The sequence below is a fragment of the Nicotiana tomentosiformis genome, chromosome 6, assembly GCF_000390325.3.
Source record: "Nicotiana tomentosiformis chromosome 6, ASM39032v3, whole genome shotgun sequence".
NCBI lineage: Eukaryota > Viridiplantae > Streptophyta > Magnoliopsida > Solanales > Solanaceae > Nicotiana > Nicotiana tomentosiformis.
The window spans coordinates 74,077,711-74,100,759 of NC_090817.1; the positions used below are offsets into that span (position 1 = coordinate 74,077,711).

Sequence of the window (23,049 nt, forward strand, 5' to 3'; positions counted from 1 at the left end):
GATATAAGGGGACTCCGAGGCCTGTGGACGTGGGCAAGTGTACCTTGAAGTCTCCAAAAACAAGCTCAGCACGCTAGTACCGGGACTGATAAGATGTACCTGGATCCGCACAAAATATGTGCAGAAGCATAGTATGAGTACACCACAATAGTGCCTAGTAAGTGCCACGCCTAACCTCGGTAGAGTAGTGATGAGGTCAGGTTAAGGCCCTACTGGAGATAATAAGAAAATAAGACATAAGACATAATGATATAATGATAATGACAAAGGAAGTGAAACAATAAAGAATCTACGGAAAGTTAACAACACGGAATCAAAGCAGTTAATACAACACGAAAGGAAAACAAGGATTTTACATGTTAAGGAAACAACAACCAAAGCAAATACAACAACTAGAGAAAGATCAACATGGGCCCCTACCGAGGTACCGCCTCGTAGTCCCAAATCATAAAAGTAACTCACAGTCTTTCCTTATACCACTGTGGGGCCTTTACATTTAGTTTTGAAAATTATTTTTCCAAAATAGCACCTCGCGTTTTATCCCACCTTATCACACTGCATGGCTTCTAGTAGTTTCCCTACTAGCCACGCGTATCAAGCCCACCTTATCTCACCACATGCGTTTCAACACCCAGACCCTATACCACCGCATGCGTATCAATAGTAACAACGACACTGCAGAAACCTCGAACAAATAGTAACAACAACAAGATAGAAATATCATGCAACCAACCAAACAATCATCTCAACAATAACACGAATGCCAAAAACATAACAACTCAATACAATGATATTTCACAACTTACACTTTGCCTCAATAGAAACCACAACCTTTGCAACTCAACACCAGACTCAACAACAAGATATTTCAAGGATAGCGAATTTCAAATAAAGAATCCCACAGTTAAGTAATGAATACGGAATTAAGAAAGCAAGTAATTCAACTAAAACATGTAGTACAAGTTGCAAACAAGAGATAAGACAAGTAGATATGTAAAATTAGACTAAACATGGTGGTTATAACATGCTAAAGTAACTCAATTAACGCATGAAAAAGAAACTACGTAGCTAAAACCAAAATCTCAATATTTAGCTCATGTACGCACTCGTCACCTTGCGTACACGGCCTCCACATATCACAATTGGCACAACAATACCAAATCCTAAGGGGAAACCCCCCCCCTCCCCACCACGAGGTTAGGCAAGTCACTTACCTCAAACCACGCCAAATCAATCAATTAGAAGGCCTTTCCCTCAATTTTCCGAACCGAACGACTCGAATCTAGCCAAAATAATTTCATACTATAAATATAACTATAGGAAACTAATTTAAATAATGAAATTATGATCTTAGCAAAGAATTGAAAAATCGCCCCAAAAAGTTGACTCGAGCCCGCGTTTCGGAACCTGACCAAAATTATAAAATCCGAACACCCATTCGATATCGAGTCCAACCATAAAAGAATTATTCAAATCCGACCTCATTTCCCCTTTCAAAACCCAAAAGTTTAGCCTAAGGAGTTTCTACCATTTCCCCCAAATTTTAACTCCAAAACACTAATTAAAAGATGTAATTAACAGTAGATTGATGGGAATTAATCAAAAACGAGTCAACAATAATTAACCCAACAATTCCTCTAAAAATCCCTAAAACTTTTGCCACAAACCGAGCTCTGAAAATCCCAAAATGAAAATGAAGCAAAACCCTTGAAAAATCCCCTTTTCTGCCCAGTTACGCTGCACCTGCGACCACACTGCCGCATCTGCGGCTCTGCACCTGCGAAAAAACCATCGCAGGTGCGTACTTCACTTGAGTCCAGAGAATCCGCTTCTGCGGAAAAGGGCACGCACCCGCGCATGCGCACCTGCGGCTCACGCGTCGCACCTGCGCTTATGGACGCAACCGCGAACTTCTCCATCGTAGAAGCGAAGCCGCTTCTGCGAAACCTTTTCCGCACCTGCGAGCCAGACTTGGGTTGCCTTCTCCGCTTCTGCGCTCCCCCACATGCACACGCGAGTCCGCACATGCGGTCATTTCCTCCGCAGGTGCGATGACACTAGAAGCTGGAAGTTTTAAGAAATTGTACAAGTCCAAAAATGATCCGGCATCGATCCGAATCACACTCGGGCCCCCCGGGACCCCGTCCGAATGTACCAACAAGTTCCAAAATACATAATGGACCTACTTGAGGCCACAAATCACATCAAACAACACAAATTTTATTAATCGCAACCCAAATTCAAGCCTATGAACTGTGAACTTTCAAATTCCGAAACCAACACCGATTCATACCAAAACAACTCCGATTGACACTAAATTTTGCACACTAGTCATAATTAACATCACATACCTATTCTAACTTCCGGAATCGGGATCCGACCCCGATATCAAAAGTCCACTCCCGGTCAAACCTTCCAAAATCTTTCAACTTTTCAATTTTTGCTAATTATGCCGAAATAAACTACAGATCTCCAAACCAATATCCGGACACGCTCCTAAGACCAAAATTTCCTCAAGGATCTATTGGAGCCGTCAAAACTCCATTCTAGAGTCATCTTCACACAAATCAAACTATGGTCAACTCCTACGACTTAAACTTCTAACTTAGGGACTATGTGTCCCATATCACTCCGAAACTCTCCCGAACCTGACACCAAGCACCCCGATAAGTCACGTAAGCACAATATAATATAGAGGGAGCATAAATTAGGGGATCAAGGCTAAAATACTCAAAATGACTGATCGTGCCGTTACAAAATCTGGCGCCTTAGACCACTCGGCCAAACTAGGATTTGAACGCAGATTAGATTTTGGATTTAATTTTAAATTTTTTTGAATTTCGGATTGGATATTGGATTTGATAATTCAGATTTTGTGATATCCGAAAATCCAAAATTTTTATACTTTATATTTAGTCCATTATCCATATGCCAATAGTAATAAGTTCAACCCTACCCATTAGATATTATCTCATACATTCAATATTAATTACTAAGTTACTGTCAGAATACTTTCTATTTGGACATGATTTTACTATTGTTGCTTCTTATCAGCCGTATTAATATCTCTGTTGTATTTTTTTTTAATAATAATTTCATTACTTGAATACTTTGTTTGGATGATTGCGACAAGAATGAGGAACTTTTCAGGTAATTTAATATGAGTACTTCATTTGGATATTTATTTTTGTAAAAAGTAGAAACATTTTAACTTATATGCTCAAAATCGAAAATCCATAATATCCAAACCAACTAATCCGAAACCGAACTTAAAAAATTTGATTCAATCTGAACTTATTTGGATTGTCATTTCTTCAATCCGAAAACTAGAAATTCAAACCGAAATTCTCATATCCAATCCGAACTGCCCGAACGCCCACCCCTAAAACCAACAAACCAAACCACAAGTCGATTTTTTCTTCGGTTTGACTTGGTTCGGCGGTTCGGTTTGGCTTGTACAAACCTACTTGGGATGTGCTTAAGGGGTCGTTTGGTAGGAGGTATTAGAAAAAATAATGCAAACAATAGCTATTTGCATTACTAATATCTTGTTTGGTATATTTTTTCAATTTGTGTATAATTAATGCTTGTATTAGTTGTACATCATACTTGTATTATCCTATGTATAAGTAATGCATAGAAAACCATGACATTAGTAATACCAAAGCTATTAATGCATGTATTAGTATGGTTAAAGATAAAATTGTCCTTAAAGTCTCTTAAGCTAGAGAATATGGAGTGCATTTTTGTAAACAACTATTTCTTTAATACACCACACCAAAATAATAAATAATATCTGCATAACTGATGCATGCATTACTAATACAACTTATTCCGCACTATTCTTGTACACCCTACCAAACGACCCTTCATAGTCACATTGTTAGCAAATTGGAAAAAGAAATAATTTTAGAACGTACGTTCATTTTGACAGCTGTGGGATTTGAACCCACGCCCTTTCGGACCAGAGCCTAAATCTGGCGCCTTAGACCACTCGGCCAAACTGTCCTCACGGGTAAAGTCACTTTGGACTTTCTACTTACCGATCAGAGAAAACTCGAACGGTACTAAATTACTCCTCTCTCTAAATCTCTCTCTCTCTCTTTTTCTTCTGCTCCTTTTCTGTGTTTTCACTTAAAACTTTACAACGGGAGAGCTAAAAGGCAAAATCCGACAGTACGTTGCAGCAAAGGTTTCACTGGAAGTCACACCCCGAACCCGCACTTAGGCTTTTCCTCTATTTCCCATTTTCAGTATTCCAGTAAGTTCCGCCGGCGGCCATGACTCCGGTTTCATCAAAGCTTTACACAGGTCTCTCTCTCCCTCTCTAAGTAGCTGTATTTTTGCAATAAGTATATGCTAATGGACTAAAATAAAACTACACATAAATTGATTGTCTTAAATTAATCTTCTTTCTGAATAATTTCAGATGATGTAAGCCTATTGATGGTTCTGATCGATACAAATCCGTACTTTTGGAGCTCCATGAAGAATACTGCCTTCACATTCTCTAAATTCCTATCTCATGTAAAACCCCCCAAACCCAAAAAATTTGTCTTTTTAAATAAATAGTCCTTGTAGTTTCTATTCATTGAAGTTTGATGCTGGAATTTTTGGGAAAAAATGCAGGTTCTTGCTTTCTTGAATTCAATACTTCTGCTGAATCAGATGAACCAAGTGGTTGTGATTGCAACTGGTTACAATTCATGTGACTATGTGTTTGATTCGTCTAGTTCCTCAATGCAAAGGGCTGAATGCTTGTTGGAGAAACTGGAGGAGTTTGTGGATAAAGATGAATCCTTGAGTCAAGAAGACTCTGTTGATGGAGTTGGATTTTCACTTCTTTCTGGTTCCCTTTCCATGGCTCTCTGCTGTATCCTCAATCACTTCATGTTGGTTTGGCTTTTTTTATCCTCATTGAATTGCAAGTTTAGTGCTTTTTTATCTTTTATGGTGCATAGCTATAAATTCATGTTTGTTTAGAGGAAGTGTGCTTCTCTTAACCTGCGTGAATGGTTAGATATTCAACGGGTATTTCGTACTGGCCTCTTCATCCACAGCCTCGGGTAAGTTCCTCAATTCAGAAGATACTGAAAATGGGTTCTTGGGTATTTAAATTGGTAGAATTTGATATGAAAATTTCTACTAGTGTTCTGTGGATTTTGTTGCCCACTTCCACTTGTAGATTCTATTGCTATATGATATTTTACTGGCTGATCATTTGGGGATAGTAAAGTTTAGCATAAAATGTTGTTACTCCAAACACATTATCCACGGAAATTTCTCAGTGACTTCTTTGGCTTTTTTCTGTTTCATGTTACTTCTGAAAGAGTGTTTCTTAGCCCAGAGGTGCATAACCAACTTAATTTGGGTGGGTGGGTGGGTGTGGCAAGGTAATATTTTAATTCGTTTGATGTTTTATGTACCTTGATAAAAACATCAGTTTAAATTTTGAAGTGTCCTGATCTACTTGTACTACAATTTTTTCCAAATGGCATAATGAAACTACCATTCCCAGTGAAATGCCTAATATTAACTGCCTTTTCCTCTGTCCCATTTCATGGGCAATTTTATTTACGTAATATTACCAGCTATTGCGACAAAATTGATACTGCATGTACTACTAGTTTAATTTGATCTTTTAGTGTCTTTTAGAAGTAAGGTTATTGTTGGGAACAATGTTGTCAAAGGCGCGCTTAAGCCCTAAAGCGAGGATTAAAACATGATGAGCGCTTCGCCTCGCTTACCGGGCGCTTCGGTGTTGTCATCAATGCTCTAAGACATATTTTTTCTTGCCAATGAACGTAATCCTGAAGAGGCAGACCTAAACAATTGATATTTCACTTTATTGTAAACAAAATTCAAAATTTTTATCCATATATTTGTTATTCATGCTTATAATTATTAGTCTTGGATTACACATACATATTTATATTTTTTCTCCATTTGCGCTTTTCTTCATTAAAGCCCACGCTTTGTTTTCGCTTTGCGCTTAAAGCCGCGAAGTACCTTAGAGTTTTTTTGCGCTTTTCGCCTTTGATAACACTTTTGGGAAAATACGAATCTTTTCTTGTATTGTGCTTCAAAATTTAATTCCTTTTCTGTTATGTTGGATATCAAAGTTGCCAAAAGTTTGTGCTTGAAATGATGGCAGATATTGTGTCTGCATGGATCGCCAGATGGGCCCGGACAATATGTTTGATCTGAGCAGCCTACAATCTTTTCATCATTAGGATCTCCGCTGAAACTTTTTTTTCTTGGGCAGATATGTCGCAGTCATGAATGCAATTTTCTCAGCTCAACGTTCAATGGTATGTAGAGGTTTAGTAATTCTTTTCTTCAATTTTGTAGCCGTTTCATTTCCTTCTAGATTAATTCGAAAATAACAACACTGTCTTCATAAAGGTAATCTCTATAAACTAGGGAATGGGACTCAGATTGTTATATTGTGGTTCTACTCTAAGAAATGCATTTTATTGCAGGTACCGATTGATTCATGTGTAATAGGATCCCAGCATTCTGCCTTTCTTCAGCAGGTATCATTTCTCTACCTGCAATATTTGGTCCTAAATCTTTTCTTTCCCAGTACTAGTTCCTTTTTGGCTCACTGATGTAATGGTGCATATCTGTGGACAGGCCTCTTACATCACTGGTGGTGTATATTTGAAACCCCAAGTATCAGATGGACTGTTTCAATATGTCTCGGTAAGTGTTGTTGAATTTGTAAAGACTAAGTTATCTCTAGCTTACCAGTTTAACTCCTCAGTAGCTTATATCCAGCATCAAACATTTAGGGGTCGTTTGGTTTGAATACGGCTTATGCCGGGATAAGTTATGCTGGGATTAGTTATGCTGGTATTGTTTTTTATCCACTGTTTCGTATGTTGTATTAAAAAATGACAATTGCATAATTTCTAAGAAGAAGGTATAAGTTATCCCGGTACTAATTTTAATCCCGGGATAACTTATACCAGGTTTGCTAACCAAACAAAGTATTAAGGTGGTATTAAATTTTTATACCAGCACTATACCTTCTTATACCTCATACCAAACAACCCCTTAAAGTTTTCCCTACTCTGCAGTGGCTTCCTTTAAGCATGAATCCGATCTGATTTGGAAGCTTGTTGAACTGATTTGATTTGCTTATTATATGTAATGCTTTTACCAAGGAGCCTATGCTATAAAGACCTGCCAAGAGTTTTTTCCATTGCATATCTGTTTTCTATCTTTTCATATGTAGTCTTCTCTGTTGTAGTTGGATATACAGTGACCAACCAAGTGGTAGGGATTAATAATAATGTCATTGAAAAGATATGACTGAATAAATCCCAATGTTCAATGACGTTGGGGGATTTTTTTGGGTGGGGGGTGGGGGAGGGAACATGTATAGGGAACTATAAGCCTCGGGGATGACTTTTGTGACTGCGTCAAATTAAAAGTTGGTAATGGCATGAAAGTGAAGATGTGGATAGACAAATGGATAAATGATACCACTTTAATGGAGATATTCCTAGATCTTTTATTCAATCAGCACAAAAATAACTGTACTGTGGCAGATTGCTACACCAATGGGGAATGGAACTTACTTTTGAGGAGGAACTTATATGATTGGGAAATTGAGCATGCTAATCCAGAAGCTGGAACTGGTCTCCTTTAATGATCAGGCAGAGGACACTCTATGGGGGAAGTATCAGAAGGATTAGTAAATTCACAGTGAAGGCTCGTTACAAAATTTCTTAAAAGAATATAAGAGGAACCAATGAATGTTGGCCATGGAGATCCATCTGGAAAACCATTGCACCCCCCACAGATGCATGTTTTGTTTGGATTGCTGCTCATGAAGCCTGCCTAGCGAATCAGTGAATCACCTACTGCTTCATTGCTCAATTACCAGGCAGATATAGGAAATATTCTTTGCCAGATATAGGATGCATTAAGCTTGCTTTAAGTAGCTAGTATGGACAGATCTTTGCCAGTAGCACACATTACTGGAAACTATTCCCATTTGCATTGTTGGAATGTTTGACTAGAAAGGAATAACAGATGCTTTAACAATGGGAAGGAAAACATATCACTTGTAAAATGTAGGTGCTTGACATGTCTTTACTTGTGAAGTAGGAGGAATATTGTAACCCATATTGACTCACTGTTAGACATGTTGCACTCCTTCAGTCTACAAAAGGAAGCTCTCTCCTAACCCTCAGGGTTGGCCTGGTGGCAATTGACTTGAGCCTTGGGGTTTGCTCCCTTTCAAGGTCTCAAGTTCGAAACCCACTGGGTGCAAACAAATTCTGAGGGCCATCGGACTGGGTAAAACTTGAATTAACCGTGGTGCACTTGCGAGAAACTCCTTGCCGAAGGCCTGTGCACCCCCGGAATTAGTCGGGGCTCAAAGAGACTCGGACACCCGGTGCAAAATCAAAAAAAGGAAGCTCTCTCCTTTCTCTGATGTACTCTTTTATGTACCTTCTTGGTACTTTTTAATAAAATCTTTTCCTTTCCTGACCAAAAATAAAAACAAAGAATTAAATTAATTAGTTTTAGTAGTTCATTAACTTTAATTAATTGAAATATATACTTATATAAGTCTAATATACATTTATTGGTCATATCTATGGGTGTTTAACGGGCGGGCTGGGGCGGGCTGGACCAAAAAAAAAAAATCAGCCCGTCCGTTTAATGTTGCGGGCTGTACTTTTTCGGGTTTTTTTTGTCCGTCCGGGTTCAGGCTTAGTGGGTTGTTAGCGGGCTGTGGATTGTTTTTTTTTTTTTTTTTTAAAGTAAATTTTGTTTTTCTTATTCAATGTTATTGATACTTAAGTGTTTGTAAACTTTTAAGGTTTAGAATTAAACTTTGAAGTTTAAAATTTGAAATTTGAAATTTGAATTTTATAATGTTAAAATTAAAATTTGAAAGTAAGTGGCTACAAAAAATTATTTAATTAGACCTATATGTAAGGATCAAGCTCCGAAAACTTTCATTTGATATTTTTATTGAATAATATATAATACTTCAAATTAAGTTGCAAGTTCTTTCTGATTTTGTTATTTTTGAACTTGCAAATTAAAAGTTTACAACAATTATAAAAAAACAAATAGTACATCACATGCTTTGCATCATTTTTGGAAGTTCATCCATGTCAACATGAGGTTCTTGGTTTCCGACATTGGTTGAATTAGAACCATAAACCATTATATCTCCAATTTCTTGGTCCTCCGCTTCATCTACCTCGTCACGCCCTTGATTTCGTCGTTCTGATTTTATCCAATCTCTGAAGCACACTAGAATTTCCAAAGCGTTGCTACCCAATGAATGACGGGTATCTCCTAGTTGCTGCCTTGCTTGGCTAAATGCGCTCTCTGATGCGACTGTTGAAATCGGCACATTTAGCACGTCTCGAGCCATGGCCGAAAGAACAGGAAATTGATTTGAGTTGCTCCTCCACCAACCCAATGGTAGAAATTCCTTTGTGCGGGGCTCTGCTGACTTTTGCAAGTAGAATTGAAGTTCATCAATATTCCTGCTACTGGTTTGTTGATGCTCCTCTATTGTAGACCAAATCAAATAATCTTCAACACCATCATTATCATCCAAAGCACTGGTCCCAGATGTTGAAACTGAACTTGAAGGAATATTTGCATCTACAGCAGAAGAAGCATCAACAATGTTAGCATAATAATTATATAATGTTTCTAAATGTTTGTGTAGATAAGAAATACAAGTGTCAATATCAGGAGTTTCAGTTGGTCCATTAAAAAAAAAACAAATTAAAAAAAAACGTTAATAAATGGGCTGAACCGGGCTGTAGCCCGTTAACAACCCGTTAACGGGTTAACGGGCTGAACCGGATTGTAGTCCATTAACAACCCGTTAATGGGTTAACGGGCTTAGCGGGTTCCGGTGCACCGGTATCAAAAAACTGTTCGTTTGAAACTCGCTCCCTGCCCAACCCGTCCCAGCCCGCCCCCCACGCTACAGTACCGGGCTGAACCGGGCTGTAAGCGGGTCAGCCCGGCCCGATTAACATGTATAGTCGTATCCCAACACTCGTATTCGGCACAAGGATCCATACCCCTAGATCTAAATTTTTTGTGATGAAGAATCCGTCCTCTAGATTGATACCTGTATCAGCTACACGCATCCGAGTCTGAGCAATACAGGTGAAATGTTCATGCTATGACTTTTTAAGTGCGTAGGAGCTGATAAAATCATGAATGAAGATGTAATTGTTGTATAATCTTATGTTCAAAATTTTGTTCACTTAGCATGAATTACAATGGTTCATTGCTTTGACGAGCGCAAAACACAACACGAAGTTGATGCTCGCTAGCCAAAGATAGTATAGTAAAATTATCGTCTCCACAGGGATTGGATTCAAACAATGCTCTAGTAGTTTCTGGTTTAACTACTATTCAGGATGATCAAAACTTGATTTGGAATGATTACGAACTACGATTAACTACTAAAGTAAAGCAATTGATAATTGACTGCATCAAAGTAGAGATTAGCGGAATTGATTTCTTATCAATGTGAGAAATAAGGGCCATGACAGGATAGATGCAAGACTAAGTTGCGCGGACTCTTCGTTTTTGGTGCCGCACCCGTCTCGACACGGAACGAGAGCGGGATACGTCCCGGATTCGTTCAACTAACTTCGGATACTTTGACCTGAGTCCATTGACAAAATTGGAGGGAAATTGAGATTTTGATTTCTCAAAATTAAAAATAAAACAGATTTAAGACATGGGAAATGACATACCTTCAATATTGTAGTACTTTTGTCTCATATTTGCTGCTTTGTGTTTCAGAAAACCAAGAATTCAACGGGTCATTTTTTAAGTTCGGACTTCCGGTAGACAGTAGCGGCGATATAGATAGAGAGTTGGTGGAAGGCCTTGAATGACTTTCTTTTTCTCTTAATAGCTCTATTTTTTTTATAATTTTTAATTTTTTTAGCCGAATCCCCGCACCCGTATCCATACCTAGATCCGCACCCCTGAATCTTAAAATTTAGATTCTGCCGAATCCGACACTCGGATCCGTGCTTGTATCGGATGCCCGCACCCGAGTCCGAGCAACTTATATGCAAGATAGCTATTTGGGATCCAATTCTAGTTCAATTCACTCTAATGTTCTAATGATTCTCACAATTTCACTTGATGATTAGTTCAAACGTGTAGTCAAGACTCCTCTCTCGATTAAATCTTAACTCTACGAGGTGAACTAATATAAGCACTGTGAAAATATGCAAGCATGCGTTAATGGTTTAGTCTTTAGGAGAACGTCTCTCGAATATTCTCCTAACTTGATTCAATCAACAATTCAACAAGCTCTTTCGATTACTTAAGTGAATCACTGAATTAAACCAAACAAAATAATGCAAGATAATCATCACAATATTCCTCTTTCGATTAAATAAACTGGTGAATGAAATTGCAAACAATTCAAAGCTTCATAAACGAATTCAAGCAAAGAACTAGAGTTAAAATTCACAAATAACAATCAAAACACCATATCCGTCAAACCCTAAGGGAAACTACTCCATAATCACGGAGGAAGTCATCACAAATATAATTAAAGAGTAAGAAAACATCAATCTTACGTTATAATTCAAACTCCCGTATTGAATTGATGGAAAGATGATGAAATTTTGTGTCTTGTAGCCTCCAATGCTCTCCAAAAGCTTCCCAGGTCAAAAGTCCCTTCAAAAGCGTCTTTTTGGTGTATTTATACCATGTAGGAGTGGGCCCGGACGAAACTACTCTTTCCAAGCCAAAACAATGAGAAAATTGTTCAGGCGCGCCGCCCCATGCGCCGCGGGAGTAGTTTTTTTATAGAGTCGTTTTCTTCACTTTTTGACATCCAGACTTGGCTCCCGATCCCCGAACTCGATCCCGGTTTAATTCCTTAGGCTTTTACTCAGACTTCAAAGTTCCAACTTGTTTGATTTAACTCCCGTTTATCTTTTTAACTCGGAATCACTTCCTGCAAGACATAAAATACATAATAAGTACAATTCACTATCATTTAAGCTCAAACACAAGTAAAATGCAGTATTTAGAGTGCAAACTATGACTAAAACACGGGTTTCTAGTCTACCATCAACCCTCCACACTTAAACCATTGCTCGTCCTCGAGCAATCAAGCTGCACTTCACATAAAGACGACCTTCTTATCAGACACTTATCTAACGCATCATGCCAAAAATATTTAAAGCAGACTAAACACCCTATCATAACATCTTAGCCTCAAGACTCGACTCACACGCACCACGTATGTTATTGGCCGATTCCTTTGCAATGGTGTTATTAGTAAAAGTTATTTCAACTTCTTTGTGCACTGAAGTGTTGTTGGGGTTAACACGATTTAATCAACCATTATTAATATATTAGCTCTTATTTGGTTCATATAAGTCCTTTCACTTTTTCACATAATTATTAAAAGAAGTTAATTGGATATGTTTTGTACGTAGCTTGTTAACGACAAATTATTTTACTAATTTTACTTTGCTTGCCATTTTGACTGAACATAATATGGTTAGGTAGAGAGAGTAAAAAAAGTTTAATAATATATATATATTTATATATAGGTTTTGTACTTTCTACCGTGATCAACATTCTTGTTTGAGATATACAATAAATTAAGATAATTTAACATCTTGTGCTGATAGTAACTATTTTTTTTAGTTAGTACATTAAAATATTTTAATTAATTAAAAATTGAAGTATTATCAATTGTGTGACCGAGTAATCCAAGTAAAATATTAGGAGAAAAGAAAGTATAGAATACAAATTTACATTGGATGCAATATAAAATTTATAGTGAAAGAATAATAATTTTCAAATGAAAGTATGTGCCAAACAAATACAAAACTTTGAGAGTTTGTTTCAAACAAACAAAAAATTTTGCAAACAAATGATTAACTTAAGCCAAATAGTATGTCTATTACCAAGTAAAACCGTCCCATATGCAAGGATACTAACTAAAAGAGCTAAGTTTTTGTAAAAAAATAATGCCAAACATCTCAGAACAAAATAAAATATTGAGAAGTCACTTTTTTTTCATTAGCGTTTGGATAGGAACGGTATCAAGTTTTAAAACTGTAATTCTTTAAATGATCTAGTTTCATAAGAGATAATATATCTTCTGTGTAACAACATTTTAAAACTAATACACCTAGGAACAAAGTGATATTTTTGCATCAAAGGAATCTCATTTGAATGAAACTTTCTTTATCGTATTCATTTTTGCATTTAAATTTTAATTTGCCTAGAAAAAAACTGAAACTATTAGCACTTTAAAGAAACCCTCCTCCATTTATTAGGATATTTAAAACATCCCTTAAATCATACAATAGAAAATTTGAAGGGATGGTTCAGTTGTAACATTGAAAGTGAATACATGCATGCTTGGATGACAAGAAATTTTTCAACTGCGCCAAAATAAGAATAAGTAGCACAATTTTCACTTCCTTTCCGTTCACTTCCATCAGATATATTTCTGATACTGTAAATATATATAAAGTTTCATCAAATTTAATTTAACAAACAAGCACACATCTCTCATTCCCAGCAATGAACATTATAGGGTGAATTAATGATTTTATCGAACAAGTCATGTTGGATATCTTCATTTCAATTCGTTTGTCTGCCATAAATTTATTGGAGTAAGATTTAGTATTTGGAATGGTTATAAATGAGATTGGGAAATTTGTATGAAGAGAAAACAATTGGCGTATATATTCTATTCTTTCGGAACGAAAGAATAATGGAGAACAATGGATTGAAGATTCCATCAATTTAACATTAAATATTTTATACATTATAACATATAGTTCAATTTTACTTCTTTGGTTATCTTAGAATGTTTTACGACCACAAAAATTTCTCGTATCATATTTTCATTCTTTCACAAGAACTTTAATTTATTCTGTATTCTACTTATTGCAATACGGAAATCATAAAATTCCTCTCTCAACAATATTATACCATTCATATTGCCAATTCTTTTATTGATCATAGTTTCAATTTAGAGGCAATAATGGGATAGTTGTACTATAAATTTATACTGCAACATCACTTTGAGAATAAACACTATTTTGCACCAACTTGAGATCATGATAGTAAACAATCGTTATATTTAAATATTGGTTAAGGGTTAATGTTCTTTGTGATTAGATATTTCATCCCACAATTTAAAAATGAACTTCACATGGTTTTATGCATGCAAGTATGCAACATATATATTTTTGCCATCTAAATACTATTTGGCAACGAAATAACAATTATAAACATATCAAAAATGTAAATTTAGCATACATTTCAAGATCATCATTATAAGTATGTCATTTATCCTAATATTTACAAAACATAAATTTCACAAAATCCACAAAAGGTAGAAATTTATAAGTAAATAATAAAGTAAAGTTAGGAAAACAGAACTTGTTTTTTATCGAGTCTCACCCAAGAGATTTGCATATTGTCAAAGATTGTTGCCTTTCGTTTTTGTTCCTTTTGTTCCTTTTGCATGCAAGGTATCAATGAATTTTTATCTTCTAAACGCGTTATGTAGACTCCTTTGTATGAGAAGAAGATCCACAAAGGAAACAATCACCAATTAACACACCTTTTGACAGAAATATAACCCACATGGAAAGAGTTTGCCACTATATAATTTTTGTCACACACAGGAAAAAATATAAGTTAAACAATCGGGTCTTCCCTCCCTTGACACATTATTAACTGATACTACTATGAAAAGTTACACCTCTTCAAATAAATTTAGTATTTTTATTTAATATTTTTTATAAGTAGAATATTTAAATTAATTAGAAGGGCAATTATGTAATTTAACTTTTCAGTTAAAGTCTTCCTACTTTTAATATAATATTGATAGATAGATATAGATATAGAAGATATAGAGATAGATAGATATAGATATAGATATAGAATATAGATAGATGGATATAGACTTGTTATGGAACAAGTAAAATTTGCTAGCCGATCATTTTACAAATACTTGTAACGGAAAAAGTAATCTGAAATTACGAACAGACAAGCGTTATAAATCTAAAACCTCAAGAAAGGTTTGTGTAAGATACGAAAGGACAATTTTTTTTTTTTCTGTTTCTAGGCCAATTTTTCTAATTCAAAATAACATAAGGTTTTACTTTACATGCTTTTATACACCAACTAGTGCAGCATGATTCAAAGAAGTGATATTACAGATTCTGTTTCTTGGCAAATTTTTGGAGTAAAATACTAAACAAATAGAAGATTGCGATAAAAAGTTAGGGTGTGATAAGAAATTAAGAATTAGGCTGCGAGTCTTATGAAAACCTTCATCTGACGATATGATACAGATTAGATTTAGTAGTATACTATATCCAAAAAGATATGGATATTCGACATTATTATTCTTATATACTCAACAATGCATTTCGCTAACCACATTTGGACACTTTATTTCTCTGCAATAGGACTGAAAAAAAAATTATACTGCTAAATCTATTAACTACTTCTGTACAACTTCTGATCCACTAGAAATTAAAAACTAATGCTCAATTTCTCAAAATTACGCAATGAATAAATAGTGGTAACTGATTTCAGGATCATGAGGAACTACGGTTGCAGAGGCTATAACCAGATATAAGAGAGCTGAAGGCAAAAGCAACGAAAGCCAGGAAGGACAGCGCGATTGATGCACTTGCCATTTCTGTGAACTTATCTTTTCCCCAATTTGATATCCAGTCGTCTACCCTCGTTGCAGCAGAAGAGGATGCTGACATAAGAAGATATGCCAATATCTGCACAGATACATGCAAGAAATAAAGACCATCTTCAGAGCATATAATACATAGAACAGCAGCAATACCAATAAAGCTAGCATTTGGTATGTAACAGGCACAATCAGAGCAAATTAAATTGATCCAGAAGTTTTCAACTGGCTACATAGAAACTATACACTTGGGAAGTACTTAGTACACTGCAACAAACGAGGACCCCTTATGGTCCATCATCAGATGTACCTGGTAGTTTTTGAGTGAAACTTCTTACTTAAAAACTTAAAAGTATGTCATATTACGACAGTGAACTGTTAGTCGGGATTATTAGTGTCCTACCACTTATTGGGCAAAGAGTGCTTTGATAATCTCCAATTTCACATATTTTCCTAGTTCATTGAATTCTTGCCCCAAATTTGGCTATAAGTTATTTAGCTCCGAATTCTTGCTCAAAAGTGATGGTCCCAAGATCTTTTGGGAGTTATGGATATCTATGTGCTATAATTGATGCTATTGGCTACCGGTTGTTGGGCTTGCCTCAGACAGACAGTGGTAAACTTACCTCTGATTCTATCCTAACCACTGTGAATCAAAAACTTTGAATGAGGCTGTCCAAAGCCTAGATGAGGCATTGGAAAGATTTTCTTCAACACTAAGAGCTGAATGAAGTAAATAAATAGCTCCTAAACAAGGCACTTGGAGTTCTTTTTCGCCCAAACTCCACAGAAACTTTTTTGGTAGCTTCTAAACTAAAATCTACACAAGCACTTAGAAGCTGGACCTGTAGAGCATGAAATATCACGACTCTGCACCCTCCCCTGTTAGCAACATTTTAAGAGCAAAACCAATTATAGATTACCAACTTCATCTCAAACTAGAAACACATGTTTACAGAAGTACACCAGCTGAAATGGTATTACTTGCCTGATCCGTTAAGAAATCAAAATGATATCGCATATGGTGAGAGAGGAAGTGTTTCCCAGTTGCCAAACTGTATGCTAGATCAAATGCTTGAAATCCAGAATATGCAAATCCGATAACATTAACGGCTACGCAATACCTGTGGCAAAAATTATTTTTAACATTACATAAGGAAAGTAGTTCATAGGGAAATAGTAAACGTAGAAACCAGAGGCGGATCTAGGATTTTAATTCTATAGGTTCAATATTTAAAGTTTTTAGCATTAAACCCATTATATTTTAAAGTTATGGGTTCATATCTATTACTCCATCCGTTCCAATTTATGTGAACCTGTTTGACTGGGCACGGAATTTAAGATAAAATGAAGACTTTTGGAATTTGTGGTCCTAAACAAGTCAAAAAGGGGCCCAAAGTATTTGTGTGGTTATAAAAGCTTCTTATTAAGGTTAGAATGGTAAGTTAAAGCTAAATTATTATCAAATTTAAAAAGGGGTCTTCTTTTTGGAACGAACCAAAAAGGAAATAGGTTCACATAAACTGGAACAAAGGAAGTATTTATTATAGTTTAGTGATTTTTACATATAAATTTATGCTCCGCGTCGAAAGTACTGGGTTCAGTCGAACCCGATAACTGTATGCTGCATCTGCCCCTGGTAGAAACAGGGGGAAAAAATGAAAGAAAGAAATCAACTGTGAATCCCTTGGATCAACCAAAATAGAATTCATTTGCTTCTGATGAAAGAAAACTTCAAAGCAACAGAAACTCGTATCTACAGCTAAAATCTATCAGCTGAGTTGCACACAAGCTAGTTCACATAATAAGAGAAAAAAAACTACTACTACTATCTTCCAATTACAACTAGACCAGATACAAGTTTCTATGTGTTAATTTCACAGATGGTCGCTCAACTTTTATTTTATTGCACCAAAATCATAAGACCATTTTTTGTGACAAAAATATCATTCAATTCTGCCAAAGTATCAAAAAAGTCACTAAAGTATTTTTTGTAATAAAAAAATCTCTCAACTTTGCTTAAATATCACAGAAAATCACTAAACAATTCTTTTGTAAACAAAAAGTAAATTGACTCTGTCTAAGTATCATATAAAATTTATCTTTTGTTTCATCCTAATGACTTTCTGTGATTATTAGGCAAACTTAAGTGACTTAGTCTAATGACTTCCGTAATACTTAGTGAAGTTTAGAGATATTTCCGTTAACTTTAGTGCAATAAAGTGAAAATTGAGTGACCATCTATAAAACAAACCCAACTTTATATTCAATACTATATTAGCCACCAAATCCACTTCAAAATGATATCTTTACAATTGAAACAAAAATAAAATAAATAAAGGGATAATAATAAACAGATATTAAGCAAGGAAAAGCAAATGCGAACCTGTACTCTTTGTAACGATCAAACGAATCACCAGTCCAGCCTTGAGTTTTATCAGCTGCCATAACCGAGAACGAAATCAAGCAAAAAATAACCTCACAAACCCTAAACCCTAAAGCCGCCCGGTTCAGCAAAACATCCCTCTGCGACCGTCCAATAATCGACGCCACAGCCGCCCTCGACCGCCGCTCGCCGCCAACCTCGCCAGCTTCCACGTCAGCACCCCCACCGCGAACCGGGCCCACCTTCGTCACCCCAGGCGCCGCATCCTCCCTAATCGCCCTACTAAAATACACAACCGGCGATCTCCGTTCTGACGGCGGCGTCGAGCTCAAATTTTCCGACGAGGGTTTATGCGGTGATCTGAGCGGGGAGAAGTACTTAACAATTGCCTTAGAGGGGGATTTAGGGGGGTGTGGTTCAGGGAAAGGGTCGTCGGAACGTATTGGTGAGTCGGACCGGAGAGGTGAGTGGAACGAGTCAATTTGACTCCCTTGTGACTCGGTGTCCGACATTGATATGTGACTGTTGTGTTTTTGGAGATTCCGATGACTGGAATTTGAATTGTGCTCTGAGTTTGAATTTTTCATTATGGGTTTCATGAAAAAGATGTGAGCTTTATTGAGAGAGGAAAAAAGTATGATTGAATGAAGAGCAAACACAAAAAAGGAAGGAACTGTAAAAAATACTTTGGAAAAGAAAGGGGGCTGTCTCTGTCGAGTCTTTGAATAATAACTGGAGTGTAATGAGTTCCATACTTGTTATGGTGTTCTCTTCTTTAATCATGAATGAGATTGTGCCAGGTGGAACTTTTGGAATTTAGTGTGATGTGGCAAGTACAGATGATCTGGCTAAGGATTTTGTGCTCCGCTTTAGATTGTACGTGAATCTTTATGGAAAGTGATTCTTTACGTGGGAGCTCTTGAATGGTAATGCATGCTAAAATACGATGCTGTTTTCCTTATTGGAAATAAATTATTCGTACTTGAGCTCTTTATTAGTAATTTTATTTTATTTTTATACTCGTACTGTATGAGACCTTATACAAAGCTCGATTCGACTATTTCGTTGGTGTAGTGGCGAACTCAATTTTGATAAACGTCTAATATATATGTTTAAAAACTAATTTTGACCCAAGTACACAATAAATTTTTTTATAAACACACATTAATATTTCCATAAAAAATTACTATATTTAACTAACCATCCTTCCACCTAAGCGGCTATGGCATAACTATTGAATACTTGCTATCTCACCTAAATGTTTCTTGTCCGTTGATGTTTACATCAAATTCAGTAATTTATCATAGCTAAGTCATTAAAAGTAAGGTAAAAATTTGTATCAGTTAATTACGAGTAATAAGTAATAAAAATACATATAAAACACATACTCTCTCCGTTCACTTTTACTTTGCATGTATACTAAAAATAGATTTTCATTTTTACTTGTCACTTTATACATATCAAGAGAAGACAAAAAAAAATTTCATGTTATACACACAATATTTATTACTCATTTCAAATTATTTTCTCAAATCAAATAAAATATGCATCAATTAATATGTATATCATGATAAATTATGTACTTCATTTATTATTTCTTAAGGGACGTGAAAAGTCAAAATGTGCCAAGTAAAAGTGAACGGAGGAAGTATGTTGTATTGATTGGGTCAATATCAATATTAGGTGCAGAGAAATATTTACTTTTGAGGGTAGTAAAAGTGAGGGTGAGGAGGAGTGTGTCTATTTTTGAGAACCAGTTCGGATTTATGTCGGGTCGTTCGACTACGAAATTCATTCATCTTGTAAGGAGATTGGTAGAGCAGTATAGGAAAATGAAGAAGGACTTGCATATTGACTTGGAGAAAGCATACGACAAAGTCTTAAGAGAGGTTCTATGAAGGTGTTTGGAGGCTAAAGGTGTGCCGGTAGCTTACATTAGGGTGATTAATAACATGTATGATAGAGCTAAGACCAAGGCAAGAACAGTCGGTGGGACTCAGAACACTTTCCCATTGTGATGAGGTTGCACCAAGGATCAACCCTTAGTCCGTTTTTATTTTCTTTGGCGATGGATGCACTGACGCGACACATTCAAGGGGAGGTGCCATGGTGTATGTTATTTACAGATGACATAGTTCTGATTGACGAGACGTGAGACAGTGTTAACGAGAGGCTGGTGGTGTGGAGACAAACCCTAGAGTCTAAAGGTTTAAAGTTGAGCAGGACGTGATTCAGGAAGCGGACATGGATGTAAATCTTGATATACAAGTCATCCCCAAGAGAGAAAACTTCAAGTACTTTGGGTCAGTTATACAAAGAAATGGAATGATTGATAAGCATGTCACACATCGTATCGGAGCAGGGTAGATAAATGGATACTCGCATCTGGTGTCTTATGCGATACACGGGCGACTCGACATAATATGGGGCCTAAGGCGAAAATAGAAAGTGAGGCCTTAAAATTTTTTAATTACTTTTTTTTTTACTTTTATAATTTATCGAAATCTAAAGAAGTTATAATCAGTTTTAATTATTGCCAATGTCTAACCAATTTATTTAATCTCTCGTGTTATCATGTTGAAATTTATTGATTTAGTTTTAAAAAAAAATTCAACCGAGGCAACTAATATAGTAATTGTTAACGACAATTGAGTTAACGCTTTTTACCTGATTGAGTTTGCCAATTAGAGTATTCTTCTACTTATACAGTTTCTCTTAACACTTTTAATTTTAAATATAAGTTGAAATAAATAATACTATAATAACTACTATGTTTCAAGAGTAATTCAATGTTAAGGACAAATTTTAATAGTTACTTATCAAAGTAGTTTGAAAAATATCTAAAAAGGCACTCAAGAAATCAAGAAAAAATGTTCTAAAACTAATATCGTAAGAAGATCAATTTAAGTTGGGACGAACTAAAGTCAGAAAAATAACTAATAACTACAATTTAAGATGTGTAAAACTTTAGCTATAACTATTTTACCAAATGATTTAAAATTCTATCAATAGTGCATAATATAATATTATTTATAGATTTTGGGGTCCTAAGTATTTTGGGGACCTAAGGCCATTGTCTTAGTAGCCTTAGGCTCCACCCGGCCCTGATGCGATAAGAATATGCTACTAAAACTTAAAGTAAGTTCTACAAAGTAGTGAATAAACCGACTATATTATATGGGCAGAGTGTTGGCCAATCAAGATCTCTCATGTTTAGAAGATGGAAGTAGCCGAAATGAGGATGTTGAGATGGATGTGCGGGCATATCAGATTAGATAAGATTAGGAATGAAGTTATTCAAGAAAAGGTGAGAGTGACCCCTGTGGAGGATAAGATGCGGGAGGCGAGATTGAGATGAATCGGACAAGTGAAGAACGGAAGAGCAACACCAGTTAGGAGGTGTGAAAGGTTGACTTTGGTATGTCGGAGGAGAGGTAGACCTAAGAAGTATTAGGGAGGGGTGATTAGGCAGGCACGACACAACTTCTGCTTACCGAGGACATGACCCTTGATAGGAGGTGTAGAGGTCAAGGATTAGAACAGAAGGTTATTGGTAGTTGAGCGATTCTCTTTTTTGTCCCCTTACCGGTAGTATTAGTGTTAGTATGGTATATTTGATTCTTAAATTGTTATTACTACTTACTGTTTGATTGTTATATTTCGTTTCGATTTTTATAATATCTTATTGTTGTTACGGTTTGTTGCCACTACTTTATTTCTTATTTTCTTTCGCTGAGGGTTTATTGAAAATAGCCTCTCTGCCCTCTCAGGATAAGGGTAAGCCTTACGTATACATTACAGCCTCCCCAAATACCACTTGTAGAAAATCACTAAGTTTGTTGTTGTTGAGTAGTAGTTTAATTATTAAAAATTGAACTCCTGAAACTATGGTATAAACTGTGAATTATGATATTTAGTCACGAACAATCTCTTTAGTCATTTTAGAGGCATATTTCAAAATTTGAGCAAGGAAACTTTAGAAAAAGCCAAAGATTGTCATGCCATTTCTTTTTCCCACTTTAACTCTTTTGATCTCGAGAAAATAAAGTAATAATAATTGCTATAAGGAGCTTCCCGTCCACCCCCACCCCCTTTTTTAGGGGTGGTTAGTGGGCCGGTTAGGACCGTGACGGGCCCAGGACTGCAAGCCCACATGGGCAGTGGGCCTAAACGGTCCTAACCGGATAGGACCGGGACCGTGGGGTGGTGGGCCGGGTAATGAGCCGATCTCATAGGGGAGGCCCGTGAGACCGGAACCGTTTAGGACCGGGACCGGCTCAGAAGTGGGCCGGTTCAAGCCATCCTAAACGGGCCCAACGCTTATTTTTTTAAAAAAAAAAATTTGACCGTTTGGCCATTTAAAAACTAGCCGTTTGGTCTGCCAAAATAGCCGTTGGCTATTTGCAAAATAGCCATTTAACCCCCCAAATTTTATTTTAACCCCAAACTTTTTATAATTACACTTTTTCCCTATTTTCAACTATAAATACCCCCTCATTCTTTCATTTTTCTCACAAAATCATCAATCTCTCTCAATCTCTCTCTAATACTCTTCTATAATTGCTTACTTAATTGTTACAATTTGTGCAAAATTGTGAAGTTGGTGAATTGAAGTCTTCAAGTCTTCAACGATAATTATTTTTCAACAAGTTGTTCGTCAATTCGGTAAACACGTTCCAACTCTTAAGTTTTAATATTATAGTTTTGTTTGTTTTATTTACTTTTCTTGATTAATTAAGATGGCTTATTCCCTAAAAAAATATTTAGTAAAAATAAGAAAAAATCCAAGAGTGGTGAATCTAGTGGCCAATCTGTTCCTCCTCCACTTCCCCCGGCTCCTCGGCCGAAACCCGGTACCCGTCCTACACCTGCTATTCTTGATAGCGATAATAGTTTATTATAATTTACCGAGAGTCAATTTTGCCATAATATTGCACTCGGTGAA

At 36.2% G+C, this 23,049-nt stretch overlaps 1 protein-coding gene, 1 non-coding gene and 1 pseudogene across 2 annotated transcripts; 1 reads left to right on the forward strand and 2 right to left on the reverse strand.

Moving 5' to 3' along the window:
- Positions 1-3,928: 3,928 nt before the first annotated feature.
- Positions 3,929-4,008, reverse strand: TRNAL-UAG (transfer RNA leucine (anticodon UAG)). The gene has a single exon. It is a non-coding gene; the product is annotated as a tRNA-Leu (tRNA).
- A 74-nt stretch (positions 4,009-4,082) lies between these two features.
- LOC104088110 (general transcription and DNA repair factor IIH subunit TFB4-like) lies at positions 4,083-8,166 on the forward strand (annotated as a pseudogene).
- Positions 8,167-15,329: 7,163 nt separating this feature from the next.
- LOC104084531 (CASP-like protein 4A3) lies at positions 15,330-18,833 on the reverse strand. Its single transcript, XM_009588418.3, has 3 exons — positions 18,105-18,833; positions 16,707-16,842; positions 15,330-15,806 (listed from the first exon to the last, which is right to left on the reverse strand). Exons 1-3 carry the CDS (start codon positions 18,701-18,703, stop codon positions 15,612-15,614), a joined length of 930 nt encoding a protein of 309 aa, XP_009586713.1. The 5' UTR covers positions 18,704-18,833; the 3' UTR covers positions 15,330-15,611.
- Positions 18,834-23,049: the final 4,216 nt, after the last annotated feature.

Bases quoted from the DNA above. Each gene is read 5' to 3' on its own strand.
- LOC104084531 (XM_009588418.3), bottom strand. From the start codon at position 18,703: ATGAAACCCATAATGAAAAATTCAAACTCAGAGCACAATTCAAATTCC. The intron at 16,843-18,104 runs GTTCGCATTTGC...TTTTTGCCACAG, and splicing joins GATCGTTACAAAGAGTACAG to GTATTGCGTAGCCGTTAATG. The intron at 15,807-16,706 runs GCAAGTAATACC...GTATCTGTGCAG, and splicing joins TTGATTTCTTAACGGATCAG to ATATTGGCATATCTTCTTAT.